The sequence below is a fragment of the Pristiophorus japonicus genome, chromosome 9, assembly GCF_044704955.1.
Source record: "Pristiophorus japonicus isolate sPriJap1 chromosome 9, sPriJap1.hap1, whole genome shotgun sequence".
Taxonomy (NCBI): domain Eukaryota; kingdom Metazoa; phylum Chordata; class Chondrichthyes; family Pristiophoridae; genus Pristiophorus; species Pristiophorus japonicus.
Window position 1 is genome coordinate 42,176,424 of NC_091985.1, and position 19,715 is coordinate 42,196,138.

At 45.1% G+C, this 19,715-nt stretch overlaps 1 protein-coding gene across 6 annotated transcripts in view; it reads right to left on the minus strand.

Moving 5' to 3' along the window:
- LOC139272595 (regulator of G-protein signaling 7) overlaps positions 1-19,715 on the minus strand; it is a 733,921-nt gene that overhangs the window by 273,834 nt on the left and 440,372 nt on the right. For all 6 annotated transcript variants that reach the window (XM_070888671.1, XM_070888670.1, XM_070888672.1 and 3 more), the window contains one exon: positions 7,959-8,055. In XM_070888671.1, the coding sequence (XP_070744772.1) occupies positions 7,959-8,055 (97 nt within the window). The remainder of the gene's footprint in view (positions 1-7,958; positions 8,056-19,715) is intronic.

Consider the following 19,715-nt stretch of genomic DNA (forward strand, 5'->3'; position numbering starts at 1 on the left):
CCCTGATTCTGACTGCAGTGGACCTACGTTTGTCTTTACTAACATTTTTCTCTTTACATATCTATAGAAACCTTTGCAGTCTGTCTTAATGTTCCCTGCAAGCTTCTTCTCGTACTCCATTTTCCCTGCTCTAATCAAACCCTTTGTCCTCCTCTGCTGAGTTCTAAATTTCTCCCAGTCCCTGGTGCGCTGCTATTTTTGGCCAATTTGTATGCCACTTCCTTGGCTTTAATACTATCCCTGATTTCCCTTGATAGCAACGGTTGAGCCACCTTCCCTTTTTTATTTTTACGCCAGACAGGAATGTACAATTGTTGTAGTTCATCCATGCGGTCTCTAAATGTCTGCCATTGCCCATCCACAGTCAACCCCTTAAGTATCATTCGCCAATCTATACTAGCCAATTCACGCCTCATATCTTCAAAGTTACCCTTCTTTAAGTTCTGGACCATGGTCTCTGAATTAACTGTTTCATTCTCCATCCTAATGCAGAATTCCACCATATTATGGTCACTCTTCCCCAAAGGGCCTCGCACAACGAGATTGCTAATTAATCCTCTCTCATTACACAACACCCAGTCTAAGATGGCCTCCCCCCTAGTTGGTTCCTCAACATATTGGTCTAGAAAACCATCCCTTATGCACTCCAGGAAATCCTCCAGTTTGGTTAGCCCAATCTATGTGCATATTAAAGTCACCCATTATAACTGCTGCACCTTTATTGTATGCACCCCTAATTTCCTGTTTGATGCCCTCCCCAACATCACTACTACTGTTTGGAGGTCTGTACACAACTCCCACTAACGTTTTTTGCCCTTTGGTGTTCTGCAGCTCTACCCATATAGATTCCACATCATCCAAGCTAATGTCCTTCCTAACTATTGCATTAATCTCCTCTTTAACCAGCAATGCTACCCCACCTCCTTTTCCTTTTGTTCTATCCTTCCTGAATGTTGAATACCCCTGGAAGTTGAGTTCCCAGCCCTGATCATCCTGGAGCCACGTCTCTGTAATCCCAATCACATCATATTTGTGAACATCTATTTGCACAGTTAATTCATCCACCTTATTACGGATACTCCTTGCATTAAGACACAAAGCCTTCAGGCTTTGATGGATTGGCTAGCGCCAGTGTCCAGTTCTATGGCTACGGGTAATCCATTCAATTTTACATTTAGCATTATAGGTGGACACTTCGTCGAAAATGTAGTTCAGCATCTGCCTCCTCTCTGACGCTCGAAATTGTTTTGATCCACCATGGACCAATCTTCCTCTGCCACGTGGTGGTTAGCAGGTTTTCGTTGGAGGTGCCCCATTGTTCCACAGCTCTTGCAAACATACCCTTTGAAGCGGCATGAATAGGACGAATGGAAGCCTCCACAACACCAACAAGGTGTGAATTGCCTTGCATTCATCCTTTGTTGCGGACTCTGAGTCATCTGGGTCACCTGAGGCCTGCTGGCAATTGCAGACTCGTGGGTTCTGCCCTGTACATTTCTGCTCGCAAACACAGTTCCAGTTAATTTATGAACATTGCTAGCACTTGTGTGCTGAGAGATTTGTTTGGTGTTATCACTGGTGGACATAAAAGCCTGTGCTATCGCAATGGCCTTACTGAGGGTCGGTGTCTCTACAGTCAAAAGTTTTCGTAGAATGGTCTCGTGGCCAATGCCCAGTACAAAAAAGTCTCTGAGCATTTGCTCCAGGTAGCCATCAAACTCACATTGTCCTGCAAGTGCCTTAGCTCGCCGACGTAGCTCGCCACTTCCTGACCTTCAGATCGCTGTCACGTATAGAACCGATACCTCGCCATCAGCACGCTCTCCCTCAGGTTATGATGCTCCCGAACCAGTGTACACAGCTCGTCATATGACTTAACTGTGGGTTTCACTGGAGCCAGAAGATTCTTCATGAGGCTGTAGGTCAGTGCCCCGCAGACCGTGAGGAAGACCGCTCTCCTTTTTGCAGCGCTTCCTTCTCCATCCAGCTCGTTGGCTACAAAGTACAAAGCCATTCGACATAGGCTTCCCAGTACTCACCCTCTGAGAACTTCTCCAGGATGCCCACAGTTTGCTGCATCTTGGCGTTAGATTCGTATACTTGTCGCCAGTTATTGTGTCCCTAACACAGATGAGACTGCACACAGGGAGACAGGGAGGTTAAAGTAACAGTGACCTCAGTCTTTATTAAGACACTCCAGAGTGAGGAACAGGCCTTAGGGGCCGGCTTATATACAATGCTCCCAAGGGATACTGGGATCCCTTGGGACTTCAGGGGATGCTCTCCCAGGTGGCGGAACATGGGAGTGCATGCTTTACAGATACACAACAATTTTCTAATTTGGTCGTTTTGTGTTCGTATTAAAGTCATATACATATCCCTAATGTTTGAGTAGCTTTATTACTGGAACAGTGGCATTATATTCAGCATCCAATACGTTACCTGAAAACAAACAAGAAGTCAATCCTGTTAGACTGGAGTTGATGGTCCGAGGTTTAACATTATTTGAGAGCATTATCTTACTGTCAATTGTAACAACAGCTAGAAGTGGCAGGCCAGGTGCATGCTGGGAGCTGTATAGTAATGCTTCGATAAATCTCTAAAGCTGACAGTTGTACATTTGGGATCTGGCAGAAGCTCCAGTCTGAGACTTCTTACATAGACTCAGGGTTCCATCAGGATATTTTTATAGGCATTCTGAGCACAGAATGGTGACCAAAAAGAGCTTCCAAAAATATTTGTAGTGCTTTCATTACTTCACCTCCTTTTTTTTTTAATTGGTAGATTTTGCAGGCTGCTCCTGTTTGATTCGGTGTACTCCTGTATTTAGTAATTCCTCACTAATAGATTTTTCTAGACACTTTCCTTGCATTGGGTTTGCATGTTCCCTACTTCTTCACTTCTGATTTCTTGCTGTTTTATGAATGAGTTTTGAGCCCATCAGGTGCAAATGTGATGCAAAAACAATGTCTGTAAAAAGATGCAACACAGGTGTGATGCTGAAATAAAGAACAAAGTGTGGGAGATACAGGCACATATAATATGCAACACTTTTATATATACATGTCATTTAAAATCTTATGTATGCATGACACTTCCTGTCCAACCATTTTCATGATTTTTGATTATACTTTTCGAATCATAGAATAGAATCATAAAATAGTTACAGCAGAAAAGGAGGCCATTCGGCCCATCGAGCCTGTGCCAGCTCTCTGCAAGAGCATTTCAGTTAGTCCCACTCCCCCGCCCTTTCTCCGTAGCCCTGCATTTTTTCCTTCAGGTGCTTATCCAATTCCCTTTTGTAAGCCATTGTCATTGCTAATTAAGTCACAAAACATTGACATTTAACATTGCAACTGTATGCGTCAACATTTAGAATAGAAATTCTGTATGTAAACAGTCTCCTGCAAGAATGTAGTTGCAAACTCTGACCAGTCGATGATGTTGTTGAGCAAGTTTCTGAAGTGTCTCTCCTAACTTTGTTGCCATCTTGCATATAATGAATTATATTTATCAACTGACAATAGGCAACTTCTTTTAATATATGAGTAACTCTCCTGTGATGTTGCACAAGGAGAGCAGAGAGCAAGTGTACTCATCAGGTGAAGCAAGGGGAGAGAGCTAAGGATAACTGGACAGGGTGTACAGACATAATTCACTCCTCATTTTAAAGTCATTCTATCCTTAATTTTACATCATATTTAATTTCATATTAGTGCTAATTAAGTTACAAAACTTACATCGATGTGGTAAGCAGAGAAGTGGAGTTGAAGCATTGGAGCATCTCTGCAGTATGGGAGAATATAATTACAGCAGGACAAGTTGGCATCAGCAATTTACCATAATAAATGGGAATTAGGAAATTCTAGTGTAAAGATTTGATATGGCAAGTGTGTGTAGATGTAAGATTTTTAATATGTTACTACTCCATCTTCCATAGCATTGTAAACAGTACCTCTGAGAATATGGCCTCGCTTTCCTCACTCTATTTTCATGTTGCTGTTTTTGTCTATTTCCTTGATTCAGTTTCTGTCTCTCATTTTATCTCTTTTATCATTCTTTTCCATGGAATCATAGAATGGTTACAGCATGGAAGGCGGCCATTTGGCCTGTCGAGCCTGTGTCGGCTCTCTGCAAGAGAGGGGGGGGGAGGGAGAGAGAGAAAGCAACACAAACTGGGGAGGGAGAGAGTGAGCAACACAAACTGGGGAGGGAGCGAGAGAGAGAACACAAACTGGGGAAGGAGAGTGAGTGAGCAATAAACTAGGGAAGGAGAGAGAGAGAGAGAACAGCAGAAACTGGGGAAGGAGAGAGAGAGCAACAGAAACTGGGGAGGAAGAGAGAAAGCAACTGGGGGAGAGAGAGATAGAGCAACACAAACTGGGGAGGGAGGGAGAGAGAGAGCAACAGAAACTGGGGAGCGAGAGAGAGAGCAACAGAAACTGGGGAGCGAGAGAGAGAAATAAAAACTGGATGGATGGAGAGAGAGAGCAACACAAACTGGAGAGGGAGAGAGAGAGAGAGTAACTAGGGGAGGGAGAGAGAGAGAGAGAGAGCAACACAACCTGGGCGAGGGAGAGAGCAACACAAACTGGGGAGGGAGAGAGAGACACATACAAACTGTGGGAGGGAGAGTTTATGTCAGTCTGTGATGTGTGCTGTTGTATAATGTGTTTGGTTCCGGGAGTCAGGCAGCTTTCATTCTTCTCTCTGAGGACTGAGCCTTACTTCCGTGAAGCTGGCCTTCAGTGGTGTGATGTGGGATTCTGTGGGGGAAAATTCGGGTTGTTTGCGTCTCCCGTTAGCACCCCGGGCCGCTCTTGGGGCGAAAATTAAAAGGGAGTTGCGGATGTGAAAAATAAAAAAAATGTCCAACCTACCAGTCGTGATCTTCTTCAAAGCAGATCGCGGGGTCCGTGCCACAATATTGCAGCCCGGCACTCTGCCTGTGTGCCGCGCTGCTGCCACGGCACCCTGCTCCCTGGTGGTCAAGCGGTGGCCCCTTCTCCCTCCTGCAGAGTTGGCAGCTTGACCCCCTCCTTTAATGGAAGGGGAGGGCCCTGTCTTCCCGCCGCCACTATGCGTCCCTCCATGTAGCACTGAAAAATTTGCGTCCCATTGCCTCCCGGTCCCAGTCACAACAGGAACTTCAGCGCAAGATCTGGGCTGCAGTTCCTGGGGGCGGTAAGCACAGGAAGTCCCGTCTCGTGGCTGTTCCGAATATTCAGCCAAGTGAATTGAATTTGGTTTTATTTCTTAGTTTTATAACTTGCTGTGTATTATAAAAAGTCATAAAATTGTCCGGAAACTTTAGTTACAAGTTACTTATAGCGATGATGTTTCTATTGAATCAGCGATATTTACTTGCTGTTTCTCATTGCGGTCGATACTGTAGAAACATTACAGAAGCAGTTTTCATCCAAACAGTACTTATCCTTAAATTTTTCTATTCTTTTGTGTTCTTTCTTGGATTTATAAATTATGTTATTCATCTCACTATAGAACAAAAATTCTAATATTTCATTCGGGGTTTGATGACTGCGACACTCAACGAAGATAAATGCAAGTACTGGCAAAATGTCATATGATCAAATTTCCAGGAATATGTCAAACCAGCATTGGCAACCCTACGTCCTCAATGGTGAAGCCAAGGAAATCAGAGATGCGCAAGAGGCCAGAATTCGAGGAGCACAGAGATCTCGGATGATTGTAGGGATGGAGGAGGTTATACAGATAGCTCAGTGTACTCTGTGATATGCAAAACTAATTTAAAGATTAACCATGAAACAACACTAACGCAGTAACAAATGCAGAAGCATGCTTCAAAGTGTACTGTGTACTGTTTCAGTTAATCAGAAAATTGGCACTTATATAACTCACATCCTTGGGTTGGTTGTTTAGTCCTCTGAGACCCCAAAAGTTAAATGTTTTAATTAGACATATCACACATCATAATTAATATTTTCAAACTGCTAAAAGTCAATGTATTTCCTTCAAGATCACTAAAATCAATCTGAGCCATAAGCACAAACCAGATTCCCAGAGTTATCAAAAACATTTTGGAGGGTGGCAGTTACACAACATGTATAGAAAACCGTCTTACTTTCACATTTAATTCATAGTTACAATGAATTGTACTTAAAATTAACATATTTTGTTTTGTTCTGTCCATTTGTTGACTTACAAAAAATATTTATTTTCAAAATCTCCAAGCAAGAGGAAAGAGTTATGGGATTTTTACCGAATTGCTGGATTCCCTCAGGTGCCTGGAGATCATAGGCTCTTCTTCGGCGGTTCCTCGTATTGAGGATGACTTGCTTCCACACCAAACAGGGATTAGTTCACAAGTGTTTCAATAAAGGACCTGACATTCCAGGTCCCAAACTACATATTGAAGGGTGGAAGATGCCTGTGCGTGGATTTTTTTAACGTGTGGTGGCCGTTGCACACCAGCCACCACACGGGCTTGACAGTGGCAAGGGTTAACCAAGACGACTGGAGACCAGCTCTGCTGCACAGACCTAGTGCGCACACATATCACAGTATGGGCTGGCCTGTGCTGCCTCAGGGCCCTTGTCTCTTCTGGGTCTCGAACTCACGCCTCTCCTGGGCTCTGATCACTTGTCGCTGCTTCACCCCGACCTCCCCACTCCTCTGCTGCTTGCCGCCTCTCTTGCTGTACCTGCCCACACCCCACGGAAAATAGGTTCTTCATAACCACTCTAGCGAGGCCCCTCATAATTTTATACACCTCAATTAGGTCTTCCCTCAGCCTCCTTTGCTCCAAAGAAAACAACCCCAGCCTATCCAATCTTTCCTCATAGCTAAAATTATCCAGTCCAGGCAACATCCTCGTAAATCTCCTCTGTACCCTTTCTAGCGCAATTACATCTTTCCTGTAATGTGGTGATCAGAACTATACGCAGTACACTAGTGTTTCATATAGTTCAAGCATAACCTCCCTGCTCTTACCTTCGATGTCTTGGTGAATAAAGGCAAATATCCTGAATGCCTTCTTAACCACCCTATCTACCTGTCCTGCTACCTTCAAGGATCTGTGGACATGCACTCCAATGTCCCTCTATTCCTCTACACTTCTCAGTGTCCTACCATTTATTGTGTATTCCCTTGCCTTGTTAGCCCTCACCAAATGCATTACCTCACACTTCCCAGGGTTGAATTCCATTTGCCACTGTTCTTCCCACCTGACCAGTCCATTGATATCTTCCTGCAGTCTACAGCTTTCTTCTTCATCAACCACACGGCCAATTTTTGCATCATCTGCAAACTCATAGGCTGCACCCACGGCTATGAGCACCCAGCAATGCAGTACAACAAGAAGGGCTTCCATTCCATGCAAGTGCAACTTGTCTGTGGCCACAGGCAGAGCACTACGCAGGTCTGTGTCCGTTTCCTGGCAGTAATGATGACGCTTTTCATCCTGCACCTGTCCCCAATCCCATCATGTCTCATGCTGGCTACTTGGGAAGAGGGACATCCCCATATCATCTGGCTCATGAGTCCTGCCAGAAACCCAGGTACAGAAGCTGAGGAGAGCTACAATTAGCCATGCCTCCACCAGAACTCTAATAGAGCAGACCATTGGGACTTTATAACAAAAGTTCTAGGGTCGAAATTGCCCTCAACCTACCGTTATTTAAGATTTTTCTCCACCCCAATCCATGGGGCAGAGAATCTGGCAATTTTCAGGTTTTAGTTGATTTTTTTGCGGTCGGGGCAGTGTTGCTGTCGTCAGCGGAAGTGCCAGTGGGTCGGAGCGGCTGTTGCTCCGAGTCATCAGCGCCGCCCTTCCCAAATCCATGTTGATTCTCTTTGATTAGCTCATAATTGTCCAGGTGCTCAGTTACTCTGTCTCTGATGATAGATTCCAGTAATTTCTCCACAACTGATGTTAAACTGGCATCACCACTTCTTACCATGTAAAGTTAATATCTTACCAGAAAACACACTAGGGATCTTTGACAAAAAGCTTTTGACTGTGCGGATAGGAATCCCATTTTTCTCTTCTTGCATTCGTGCTATGACATCCTCCATCTGAAAAAAAGAGAAAATGTTCAATATGTTATTTTTGCATGCCATACTGTTAAATGTCCTTTCTTAAAGAGACAGAGGCTTGTCAATTTTGTTCTTTGTAGGGACTAAAAATGCAATGATTTGTTATTCTTTAATTTGGGGAAATGCCTTTTCCTCTCCATGTGATTTAATTTATATTTACATTAATGCTCTCCTTTTTCTAAGGAAATGTCAGCATAAACTATGACTTTGTAAAGAAAGCAATCATTTATTATATATTAGAAAAAAAATCAGCATTAGAATTAAACAACATCTTTGGTTCATGCATGATTTAGAATTGCTTTAACAATTTTTTAAAAACCTGACTCCTCAAATTTTGGAAAACAAAGATCTCTCAGACTATATACTTTTATATATACGCATTGTTTTTCTCAGGCTTGTCAAGGCTCTCTAAATATCTTTAGGGACTCGTTTTTCTCTCATGGTCAGTCAGACATTCTAGAAGCAAACTGTAAGCCTGCATCCAGGTAGACAGTGACCATGAGGAAGAAACCAGTGAGATCCAGGGCTTTTAAAGACCTTAATTTGTTGGAACTACACCTCTGAGTCAGTTGCTTGCTAACAATGGACTTCTTCAAGTACAGCCCCTGGATTGATTGGCACTCCATTTGTTTTCCTTCAAGTGTCTTGTAATGTAGCCCAGTTACATAGGTGTTCAGCCGGTCTGAAGCCAGGTTTTGCAAGTTGCTATGGTGATCTGTCCTTCTTTCGGTGTCTTTAACAATGTGCAAATCAATAGTCCTTTTTCGTTCAGTCTGTTTGGAGCCGATTTTATTCTTTCACATAAAGCTTTTGTTTTGTTTATCTTATGTATTTTTACTACATCTTGAACCTTTATTCTGTACTACATTCCCAAGTCGAATAACCTGCTTACATTATCCCTACTTCTCGACTACCTGAATTATATCTTTTTCAATTTCTTTTCCCCAATGATTCTAAGTTCAGTTTCATTCTTTGGCATGCCCGACACGAGACTCCCTAAGCAAGCGCTCTACTCGGATCTCCTACATGGCAAGCGAGCCCCAGGTGGGCAGAGGAAACATTTCAAAGACACCCTCAAAGCCTCCTTGATAAAGTGCAACATCCCCACCAGCAACTGGGAATCTCTGGCTCAGGACCACCCAAAATGGTGGAAGAGCATCTGGGAGGGCGCTGAGCACCTCGAGTCTCGTCGCCGAGAGCATGCAGAAATCAAGCGCAGACAGCGGAAGGAGCATGCGGCAAACCAGGCTCTCCACCCACCTTTTCTTTCAACCACTGTCTGCCCCACCTGTGACAGAAACTGTAATTCCTGCATTGGACTGGACAGCCTCCTGAGAACTCTCTTTTAGAATGGAAGCAAGTCTTCTTCGATTCCGAGGGACTGCCTATGATAATGATGATGACTTGGAGCTCTAAGTTTCAGAGTCATCATGTTGCTCCATGCTTAACTCTCTTCAATAAATCAATGCAATTTTGAAGCTAAGTCTACCAAAATTGTACAACATTTTGCAAATGTGCACTCCCTAATCATCTATTATGAGATTGGACTCAGTAGTTTAAACCGAAAGACAAATTCCCATGAAATAAACCAGAACATAAGAAAGCTTAGAATGGGAAAATGTTATTTGGCCTATTCCTTTTGTAATATGCTTTATCATAGATTCTACTTGAACAATTTCCTCTCTTGCAGAAACGTTCGCACAAAGTTTCTCACTGCTCCCCAAGGCAATCAAGCACATTTCTAGCAGAGTTATGTAATATTAGAAGCTAGAAGGTATGAGCAACAATAATAGCTTAACAGGTTTGTAAGATATTCCTCTTTCCATTATTTCAACAGAAGCATTAACCTCTCAAATGTGTGTTGAGGTAAGGGTGCCATTTCATGCACAATTCTAATCAGTTTTTTCAATGATAACAAAACTGAAATCCATTTTTTGTTGCAACAGCCAGAGTATCTACTACAACGTGTAATTCCCTCAAATGGCCAGTATGGTGGTGATTCAACACAAGCCGTTTGTGGCTGTTGCAGGATTTGAGCCTACCCTCAAATTATCCAAAATAATGTTATTCGGCAGAATGAGATTATCCTGTTCATCGTACTTATATATAATTTTGTCAAAAATGGATTACCTATTGGAATATTATTCAAGACACGTTGATGCAGGTTTGAATATTATTTCTATATGTTGTTTCAACTTATTTGTGCCATTGATGAAAAATCTTGGATGATATATTTTCACCTGCTTTTCTGGATATTTGTAATACAAATTAGCATTTTTGGAAATCTTTTCCAGCTGAAAATGAAAATGTTGAGGCTTGAAATCTTATAGGAACATAGAAAATAGGAGCAGTAGTAGGCCATTCGGCCTTTCGAATCTGCACCGCCATTCAATATGATCATGGCTGATCCTCTATCTCAACATCATATTCCCGTTTTTTCCCTGTTATATATGTATACTTGCATTTGCTCTGTACAGCCACCAGAGGGTTCATCCCCTGGAGTCCCAAGGGATCCCATAATCTCTTGGGAGCACAGATATTTAAAGAGGCTTCACAGATTGGAGAGGCACTCTGGAGACCTGTAATAAAAGGCTAAGGTCACACTTTACTTTGAGCTCACAGTGTTTAGTCTGACTCTTTCTCCATTCACAACAACTGGCGACGAGATACAGATAGCGAACCCAAAGATGCAGAGAACAGTGGGCATCCTCGAGAAATTTTCGAAGGGAAATGATTGGGAAACTTTTGTGGAGCGACTCGACCAATATTTCATGGCCAATGAGCTCGATGGGGAAGAGAGCGCTGCCAAATGAAGGGCGATCCTCCTCACCGCCTGTGGGGCACCAACGTATCGCCTCATGAAGAATCTGCTCACTCCAGCGAAACCTACGGAGAAATCGTACGACGATTTGTGCACACTGGTCCGAGAGCATTTGAACCCGAAGGAAAGTGTTCTGTTGGCGAGGTACCGGTTCTACACCGACAAAAGGTCTGAAGGCAAGGAAGTGACGAGTTATGTCGCCGAGCTGAGACGCCTTGCAGGACATTGCGAATTTGAAGGACATTTGGAGCACATGCTCAGAGACTTTTTCGTCCTTGGCATTGGCCACGAAACCATACTTCGCAAACTTTTGACTGTAGAGACCCCAACCTTGAGTAAGGCCATAGCGATAACCCAGACGTTCATTGCCACCAGTGACAATACTAAGCAAATCTCTTAGCACACAAGTGCTGCTACAAGTACTGTGAACAAAGTGATGTTGTTTCCGAATCGTAATGTACAGGGCAGGTCACACTTACCTGCAGCTACACGTCCGCAGATGTCTCAGAGTCCACCATCAAGCGAGATGAATGCAAGGCCATTAACACCTTGTTGGCGCTGCGGGGGGTGATCATCGTTTCCATTCATGCCGATTCAAAGGATACGTTTGCAAGGGCTGTGGAACAATGGAACACCACCGAGTGTGCAGGCAAGCTGCTAAGCCTGTTAAACCTACAAATCACCACATTGCAGAGGAGGACAGATCCACGGAGGATCACTACGAACCAGAGCCTCAGACAGAGGAGGCAGAGGTACATGGGGTACACACATTCACCACAAATTGTCCCTCGATAATGCTGAATGTTGAACTAAATGGACTCCCGGAGTCAATGGAGCTGGACACGGGTGCAAGCCAGTCCATCATGGACAAAAAGACTTTCGGTGCAACAAGGCCTCAAGGCCCGTCTTAACTCCAATTCGCATGAAACTAAGAACTTACACAAAAGAACTGATTCCTGTAATCAGCAGTGCTACCATAAAGGTCTCCTACGATGGAGCGGTGCACAAGCTACCACTCTGGGTGGTACCGGGCGATGGTCCCACGCTGCTCGGCAGGAGCTGGCTGGGAAGGATACGCTGGAACTGGGACGACATCCGAGCGCTATCGCCCGCTGACAAAACTTCATGTGCCCAGGTCTTAAACAAATTTCCTTCGCTGTTCGAACCAGGCATCGGGAAATTCCAAGGAGAAAAAGTGCAGATCCACCTAATTCCGGGGGCGCGACCCATCCATCACAAGGCGAGAGCAGTACCGTACATGATGAGAGAAAGGGTAGAGATCAAGCTGGACCAGCTACAAAGAGAGGGCATCATGTCACTGATCGAGTTCAGCGAGTTGGCTCGTCCTATTGTCCCAGTCCTCAAGGGAGACGGCACCGTCAGAATCTGTGGCAATTACAAAGTAACTATCAATCGTTTCTCCCTGCAGGACCAATACCCATTACCAAAAGCCGAAGACCTCTTTACAATGCTGGTGGGAGGAAAGACGTTCACGAAGCAGGATCTGACTTCAGCCTACAAGACGCAGGAACTGGAGGAATCATCGAAGGCCCTCACCTGCATCAACATGCACCAAGATCTTTTTGTTTATAACAGATGTTTGGAATCCAATCAGCGGCAGCGATATTCCAGAGAAACATGGAAAGTTTACTGAAGTCAGTCCCGCACACCGTGGTCTTCCAGGACGACATCTTGGTCACAGGTCGGAACACAGTCGAGCATCTGCAGAACCTGGAGGAGGTTCTTAGTCGACTCAACCGAGTGGGGCTCAGGTTAAAATGCTCGAAGTGCATTTTCCTGGCGCCTGAAGTGGAGTTCCCGGGAAGGAGAATTGCGGCTGACGGCATCAGGCCCACCAACGCGAAGGCAGAGGCAATCGAGAACGCACCGAGGCCACAGAATGTGACGGAACTGCGGTCATTTCTGGGACTCCTGAACTACTTTGGTAACTTCTTATCGGGTCTCAGCACACTGTTAGAACCATTGCATGTCTTACTACGAAGAGGGGACGAATGGGTTTGGGGCAAAAGCCAAGAAAATGCCTTTGTAAAAGCGAGAAAATTGTTATGCTCAAACAAATTGCTTGTGTTGTATGATCCATGTAAGCGTTTGGTACCAGCATGTGAAGCGTCGTCATATGTCGTCGGGTATGTATTGCAACAAGCTAATGATTTCGGGAAACTGCAACTGGTTGCTTATGTATCCAGGAGTCTGTCTAAGGCCGAGAGAACCTACAGCATGATTGAAAAATAAACGTTAGCTTGTGTTTATGGGGTAAAGAAAATGCATCAATACCTGTTTGGGCTCAAATTCGAATTGGAAACTGACCATAAGCCACTTATATCCCTGTTTTCCGAGAGTAAAGGGATAAATACCAATGCATCGGCCCGCATCCAGAGATGGGCGCTCACATTGTCCGCATACAACTACGCCATCCGCCACAGGCCAGGCACAGAAAACTACGCCGATGCTCTCAGTAGGCTGCCATTGCCCACCACGGTGGTGGAAGTGGCACAGCCCGCAGATCTAACCATGGTTATGGAAGCATTTGAGAGTGAGCAATCACCCGTCACTGACCGGCAGATCAAAACCTGGACAAGCCAGGACCCCTTATTATCTCTAGTCAAAAGCTGTGTGCTTCACGGGAGCCAGTCCAGTGTCCCATTGGAAACGCAGGAAGAGATAAAGCCGTTCCAGCGGTGCAATGATGAAATGTCTATACAGGCAAACTGCCTTCTGTGGGGCAATCGAGTAGTGGTCCCCAAGAAGGGCAGAGACACCTTCATCAATGACCGCCACAGTATCCATCCAGGCATCGTAATGATGAAAGCAATAGCCAGATCCCACATGTGGTGACCCGGTATCGATGCGGACTTAAGAGTCCTGCGTTTATAGATGTAATACATGCTTGCAGTTAAGCAATGTACCCAGGGAGGCGCTGCTAAGTTTATAGTCTTTGCCCTCCAAACCGTGGTCTAGGATATACGTCGACTATGCAGGTCCGTTCTTGGGTAAAATGTTCCTTCTGGTTGTAATCGCGTACTCCAAGTGGATTGAATGTGAGATAATGTGGCTAGCACGTCCGCTGCCACCGCTGAAAGCCTGCGGGCCATGTTTGCCACTCACGGCTTACTGGTTAGCGACAACGGGCCATGTTTTACCAATGCTGAGTTCAAAGAATTCATGACCCATAACGGGATCAAACATGTCACATCTGCCCCGTTTAAACCAGCGTCCAATGGTCAGGCAGAGAGAGCAGTGCAAACCATCATGCAAGGCTTGAAGAGGGTAACTGAAGGCTCACTGCAGACTCGCCTATCCCGAGTCCTGCTTAGCTACCGCACGAGACCCCACTTATTCATTGGGATCCCACCTGCTGAACTGCTCATGAAAAGAGCACTTAAGACAAGGCTCTCGTTAGTTCACCCTGATCTACATGAAGAGGTAGAGAGCAGGCGGCTTCAACAAAGTACATACCATGATAGCGCAAATGTGTCACGTGAGATTGAAATCAATGATCCTGTATTTGTACTAAATTATGGACAAGGTCCCAAGTGGCCTCCCAGCACTGTCGTGGCCAAAAAGGGGAGCAGAGTGTTTCGGGTCAAACTTTCAAATGGACTCATTCACCGGAAACACTTGGACCAAATCAAACTCAGATTCACGGACTACCCTGAGCAACCCACTTTGGACCCTACTTTTTTTGATCCCCCAACATACACACCAGTGGCAACCGACACCACGGATGACCACGAAGCAGAATCTATCATCGACAGCATGCCCTGCAGGGCCCAACTCACCAGGCAGCCCAGCGAGGGCCCAACAAATGATTCAACAACACCAGTTTTCACACCGAGACGATCAACCAAGGCAAGAACGGCCCCAGATCGACTCACATTGTAAATAGTTACCCTACTGACTTTGGGGGTGAATGTTGTTATATATGTTGACTTGTATTTACTCTGTACAGCCACCAGAGGGCTAATTCCCTGGAGTCCCAAGGGATCCCATAATCCCTTGGGTGCACAGGTATTTGACAAGGCTTCACAGGTTGGAGAGGCACTCTGGAGACCTGCAATAAAAGACTAAGGTCACACTTTGAGCTCACAGTGTTCTGACTCTTTCTCCATACACTACAGTTGCATTCCCAATTATTGTTCAGTTAGATGACCTCAGGGTGTGAATCAACACCTTAACTAGCTTTAACGGCCCTGGTGTAGGCAAGGGGGAAAAATATCAGCCAGGGTTATTGCTCCTGATTGCTATCCAGTTATCCCTTCGAGAAAATGTACATGTGTGTGGGCATCAATTAGTGACAGAATCAAGCTCCGTTTCATATGTGCCAGCGTAGAAAACTAGCAAAATCTGACCAAGAACTTCTGAAAAAGTGGCACAATACCCCCAAAAAACTGGCACAATGCTCCAAAACACCCCTGTGTATAGACCTTGTGAGCTGAGAAGACAAAGGGGCTGAAATTCCCTAACGACCCTGTTGGGGATTGAAACCGCTCCAGGGCCGAACATTCTGTGCCCGGCGCAGAAATCCCACCCCGGAAGCAGAATTATAGTTACGGCCATTAACGTATTGCACTCCACTTCCTTTTGAGGTGGGATCGTGGGCCCTATCCTGACGCATCGTGGAGCGCGTAGCGCTGACACGTTTCAACGCATTTCTCCTTCCATAAAAGGGGAAGGACGCTGCGAGCTCTGCAGGCCCTTTGATGGCCTCCACTGGGACACCAGTGCTAAGGGGTGCTGTGGTCACAGCCCAGCACCGAAACGGAGTGCCGGGCCGCACAATTGTGGGCCGGACCCCGCTAAAGGAGCAAACAACGGATCGACTGATAAGGGGGGGTAAAAAAAAAGATGGCAGCGTGCGGCACATGCGCACCGCTCCTTTAAGTTTTGCCTCGCGATGCGTGTGCAGCCGTGGGGTAAAAAGGAGTTGCCGCGCATATCGAGGATGTCATCATCGCCGGCAGTGGCCCGGGACGCTACCAGCGGGACGCGGTGTTAATGCATTCACACCTCCGCTAACTCTCGCGCAATTTCACGGGAGCCGGTAGCGCCCTCCCCCGGGCAAAAACATTTTCGGCCCCGTTTGCGCCTCCGGGGGTGCTAACGGGAGGTGCACAACAGGGGAATTTCGGCCCCAGAGAGTTAGACTGAAATTGCAGAGGGTCACTGCTTGTCATAACGTAAACTGCAGTTACACCTAACCTGTACTGCGGAGCAAAAAAATCCGAAAAGTACATAAATGTCTACTTTGCATCAGTGGGGATTTCAAAATGACTGAAGGTAATTATGAGTCCTGGATTATTTTCTAGAGCGATCTTTCCTACACCCCCTCAGAAATTGTGGATGTTTTTGATACTTCATTTTGCATATTTTCTGGCATTTTGAAACCAATGTAATTCTGCCCTTCAAGTCACAAACTAATTGCTCTAGAAGGGTTACAGATATCAAAACTAAAGTAATTGTAAGTTCTTCAATACTACTTTACAGGATCCAGCTCCTTTCAGTAACATCTGGAAATTCCTTGAGCGTTTTCACGATCAGCTGTCGTAGCTTCAGCATAAATGCGCACATTGACGTGTAAACGGACTTTCTCCTGATTTTCTGCTGATGTTACAGTTAGCCAATTGAATCCAGCAGCAGATGCATCCTGTTGATTTGAGAATTGAAGTGTTTTACACCACACATCTACAATAATGCCAACCAGGTGTGCATTCTACCTTCACTAGACACCAACTGTCTTACTATTACATCTGTCCCAGAGCAGGTAGAGGATTACTGGAGATTAAGGGCATGCTGATCTAATCATTTTAGATAAACAATTAATATTTTTTAAGTAGCTGCAGGAGGAATATGATCATCAGAACAAAACCTTAGAATCAAGTTATGATAAAGGCCACACCAGCCATTATCAAGGAAATTATGTTTTAAAAGAAAACTTACATTGTTTGAACTCTTCTCGCCCTGGGTCTTTTTAAAAATTAATTCATGGGATGTAGGTGTCACTGGCACATCCCCATTTCTGACCTTATGATGGAGGGAAGGTCATTGATGAAGCAGCTGAAGATGGTTGGGCTTAGGACATAGCTCTGAGGATCTCCTACAGCGATGTCATGGGGCTAAGATAATTGACCTTCAACAACTACAACCATCTTCCTTTGTGCTAGGTATGACTCTAGAGAGTCCGTTCCCTCCCCCCGCCAACCCCACCCCGATTCCCACTGACTTCAGTTTTACTACGGCTCCTTGATGCCACACTCGCTCAATTGCTGCCTTGATATCCAGAGCAATCACTCTCACCTCACTTTTGGAATTGAGCTCTTTTGTTCATGTTTGGACCAAGACTGTAATGAGGTCTGGAGCCAAGTGGTCCTGGCGGAACCCAAATTGCGCATCGGTGAGCAGGTTATTGGTGAGTAAGTGCCGTTTGATAGCACTATTGACGACATCTTCCATCACTTTGCTGATGATTGAGAATGGCTGAAGGGGCGGTAATTGGTCAGATTGGATTCAATTGGATTTCTTCCCGGTCGGTCTAGCCTGTGGGATAGCCATCCTTGCTCCTCCCCTCAAACTTCAGGTTAAAATAGCAGCTCAGACACCGATGATGTCATCAGAGCCTAATTTGCATATTTAAAGTGCCCCCCCACCCCACACCCCGCCCCCGCCGGTTTGGGGCAGGTCTTTGCTGCCTGCAATTTAATATTGCAGTCGGCCCAATCAAGACAGGTTTCCGTTAGGTGCAGGGAATTAAAATTGACTAGAAAAAGTCTACCTGAGGCTGTCGGATTGTCTGATGCCAAGATTCTGTGCTGAGACAGTCAGTGTTGGTTAGTTGCATTAAATTCAGAATCAGAATGTGTTCTGAGGAGTGACCAGGGTGACCAAGATCATGTAAAAAGGGGGAATTCAGCTTGGGTCGAAAACACAGTGGCCTAGAAATTGGCAGGGTAGGCTCGAGGCCCACTCTATATTTGGCCTCCGTCCTCATTTATATCAGACTCCAGACGCCCCAAGCAGCTCACCGGAAAAATCAATTTGAACTTGAGAGGTAGCAGCCCTCAGGTGGGTCTCGGAAGGAGGGGGGAAAGTGATCGGGAGGGGTGGTGATGACCAGAGTAAGAAGGTAAATGATCGGGAGAGAGAGGGGTTATCAGTAAAGGAGGGATTAGTGATAGTGAGGGAGGTAGCATGGAGAAGAGGCAGTTAAGAAATGAGGAGGGGATGACACCAAAAGATCACTAAAGGGGCAGAAATGGGGAGTGCGAGGAAACCGGTGGAAACCTAATTTAATTGATCCCTGCACCCCCCCATCCCATCTCCCACCCCCACCCCACACCCAAAAACTGTCTGATCACATTGCTAACTGTCTGTGTGCAAATTTCCTACATTACAACAGTGACTACACTTCAAAAGTACTTCATTGGCTGTAAAGCGCTTTTGGATGTCCCGAGGTCATGAAAGGCGCTATATAAATGCAAGTCATTCTATCTTTGAATTTCCAGACCCATACTTTAGATATAGAAAATTGAATAAAGTGGGAGATTTTCCACATCCATAGATGAAAAAGATGTTTCCTGGATAAAATGTTAATTTTGCCATATTCTATTGAACAGGGTCACAGCTGCTATCAGTGCCTTGTTTTGAAATCAGAGGTGTTGTAATTGCTGTGAGTGGCATCACGCTCAGCCTTCCCAAGGAAGAAATTGACTTCAAAGCTACAAAATGTTAAAAGACTCAATGTGTCAGGTTGAGTCTTTTAACATTTTGCAGCTTTGAAGTCAATTTTTTGAAGTCAATTACAACAGTGACTACACTCCAAAAGTACTTCATTGGCTGTAAAGTGCTTTGGGACATCCGGTGGTCATGAAAGGCACTTTATAAATCCAAGTCTTTCTTTAATGATGTGATAGTTACAAGCAATGTGGTGAGAGTAGATTCCAAGGTTGTAGAAAAGACTTGCAAACTCTAGACACCTAAATCTGAGCTCAAAATGGAGTCAGCAAGAGCCTTTCCCTTAGGCAAGTAAGCAGATTCATGTGGAAGTATTTATTAGGGTTTCCATGCTCTCCACTAATGACCTTGCCCAACGGCCAGTGAGCTTCTGCCTCAGGTTGACCAGACGTGGTTCCCAAGCTGCGTGATTCCCATGGTCATCCAGTGAAATGCAAAAGCTCTGGTTAAAATCCCTGTTAAAGGTCTCACAACAAGGATTTAATGAGATTAATTAGGTCGTCCGCCTTTGCCATTCGGGTCTGTGGCGGACAGGTAAACGTGCCTGAGTTAAAGATGCAAGGCGGTGGGATGACGGCATGCTCCCGACGCATTCCCATTTTTTGCAACTTTTACTGCCTGTCTGCTTCCAAACCCGCATGCGCGGCAGTGGGAAAATTCCGGCCATAGTCTAATCCCAGTTAAATCCTTCAAAATTCCTCCTAGTGGGGGGGTCCAAAATGACGGGCCATCAATATAAGTTAGTCACTAATAAATCCAATAGGGAATTCAAAAGAAACTTATTTACCCAGAAAGAGGTTAGATTATGGAATAAACACATCAAGGAGAAAGGAATAGAAGGTTATGCTGATAGGGTGAGATGAAGTAGGGTGGAAAGATGTGCGTGTGGCGCATAAACACCAGCATAAACCAGTTGGGCCAAATGGCCCGTTTCTGTGCTGTAAATTCTGCTTAACTATCTAATTCCCATTTTAAAGGACTTTTGGACCTCAATAATGGTTAGTGGCAGAGAATTCCACATTCTAACCATCCTTTAACATTAAGGCACAGGAGGCCATGTACTCAATTT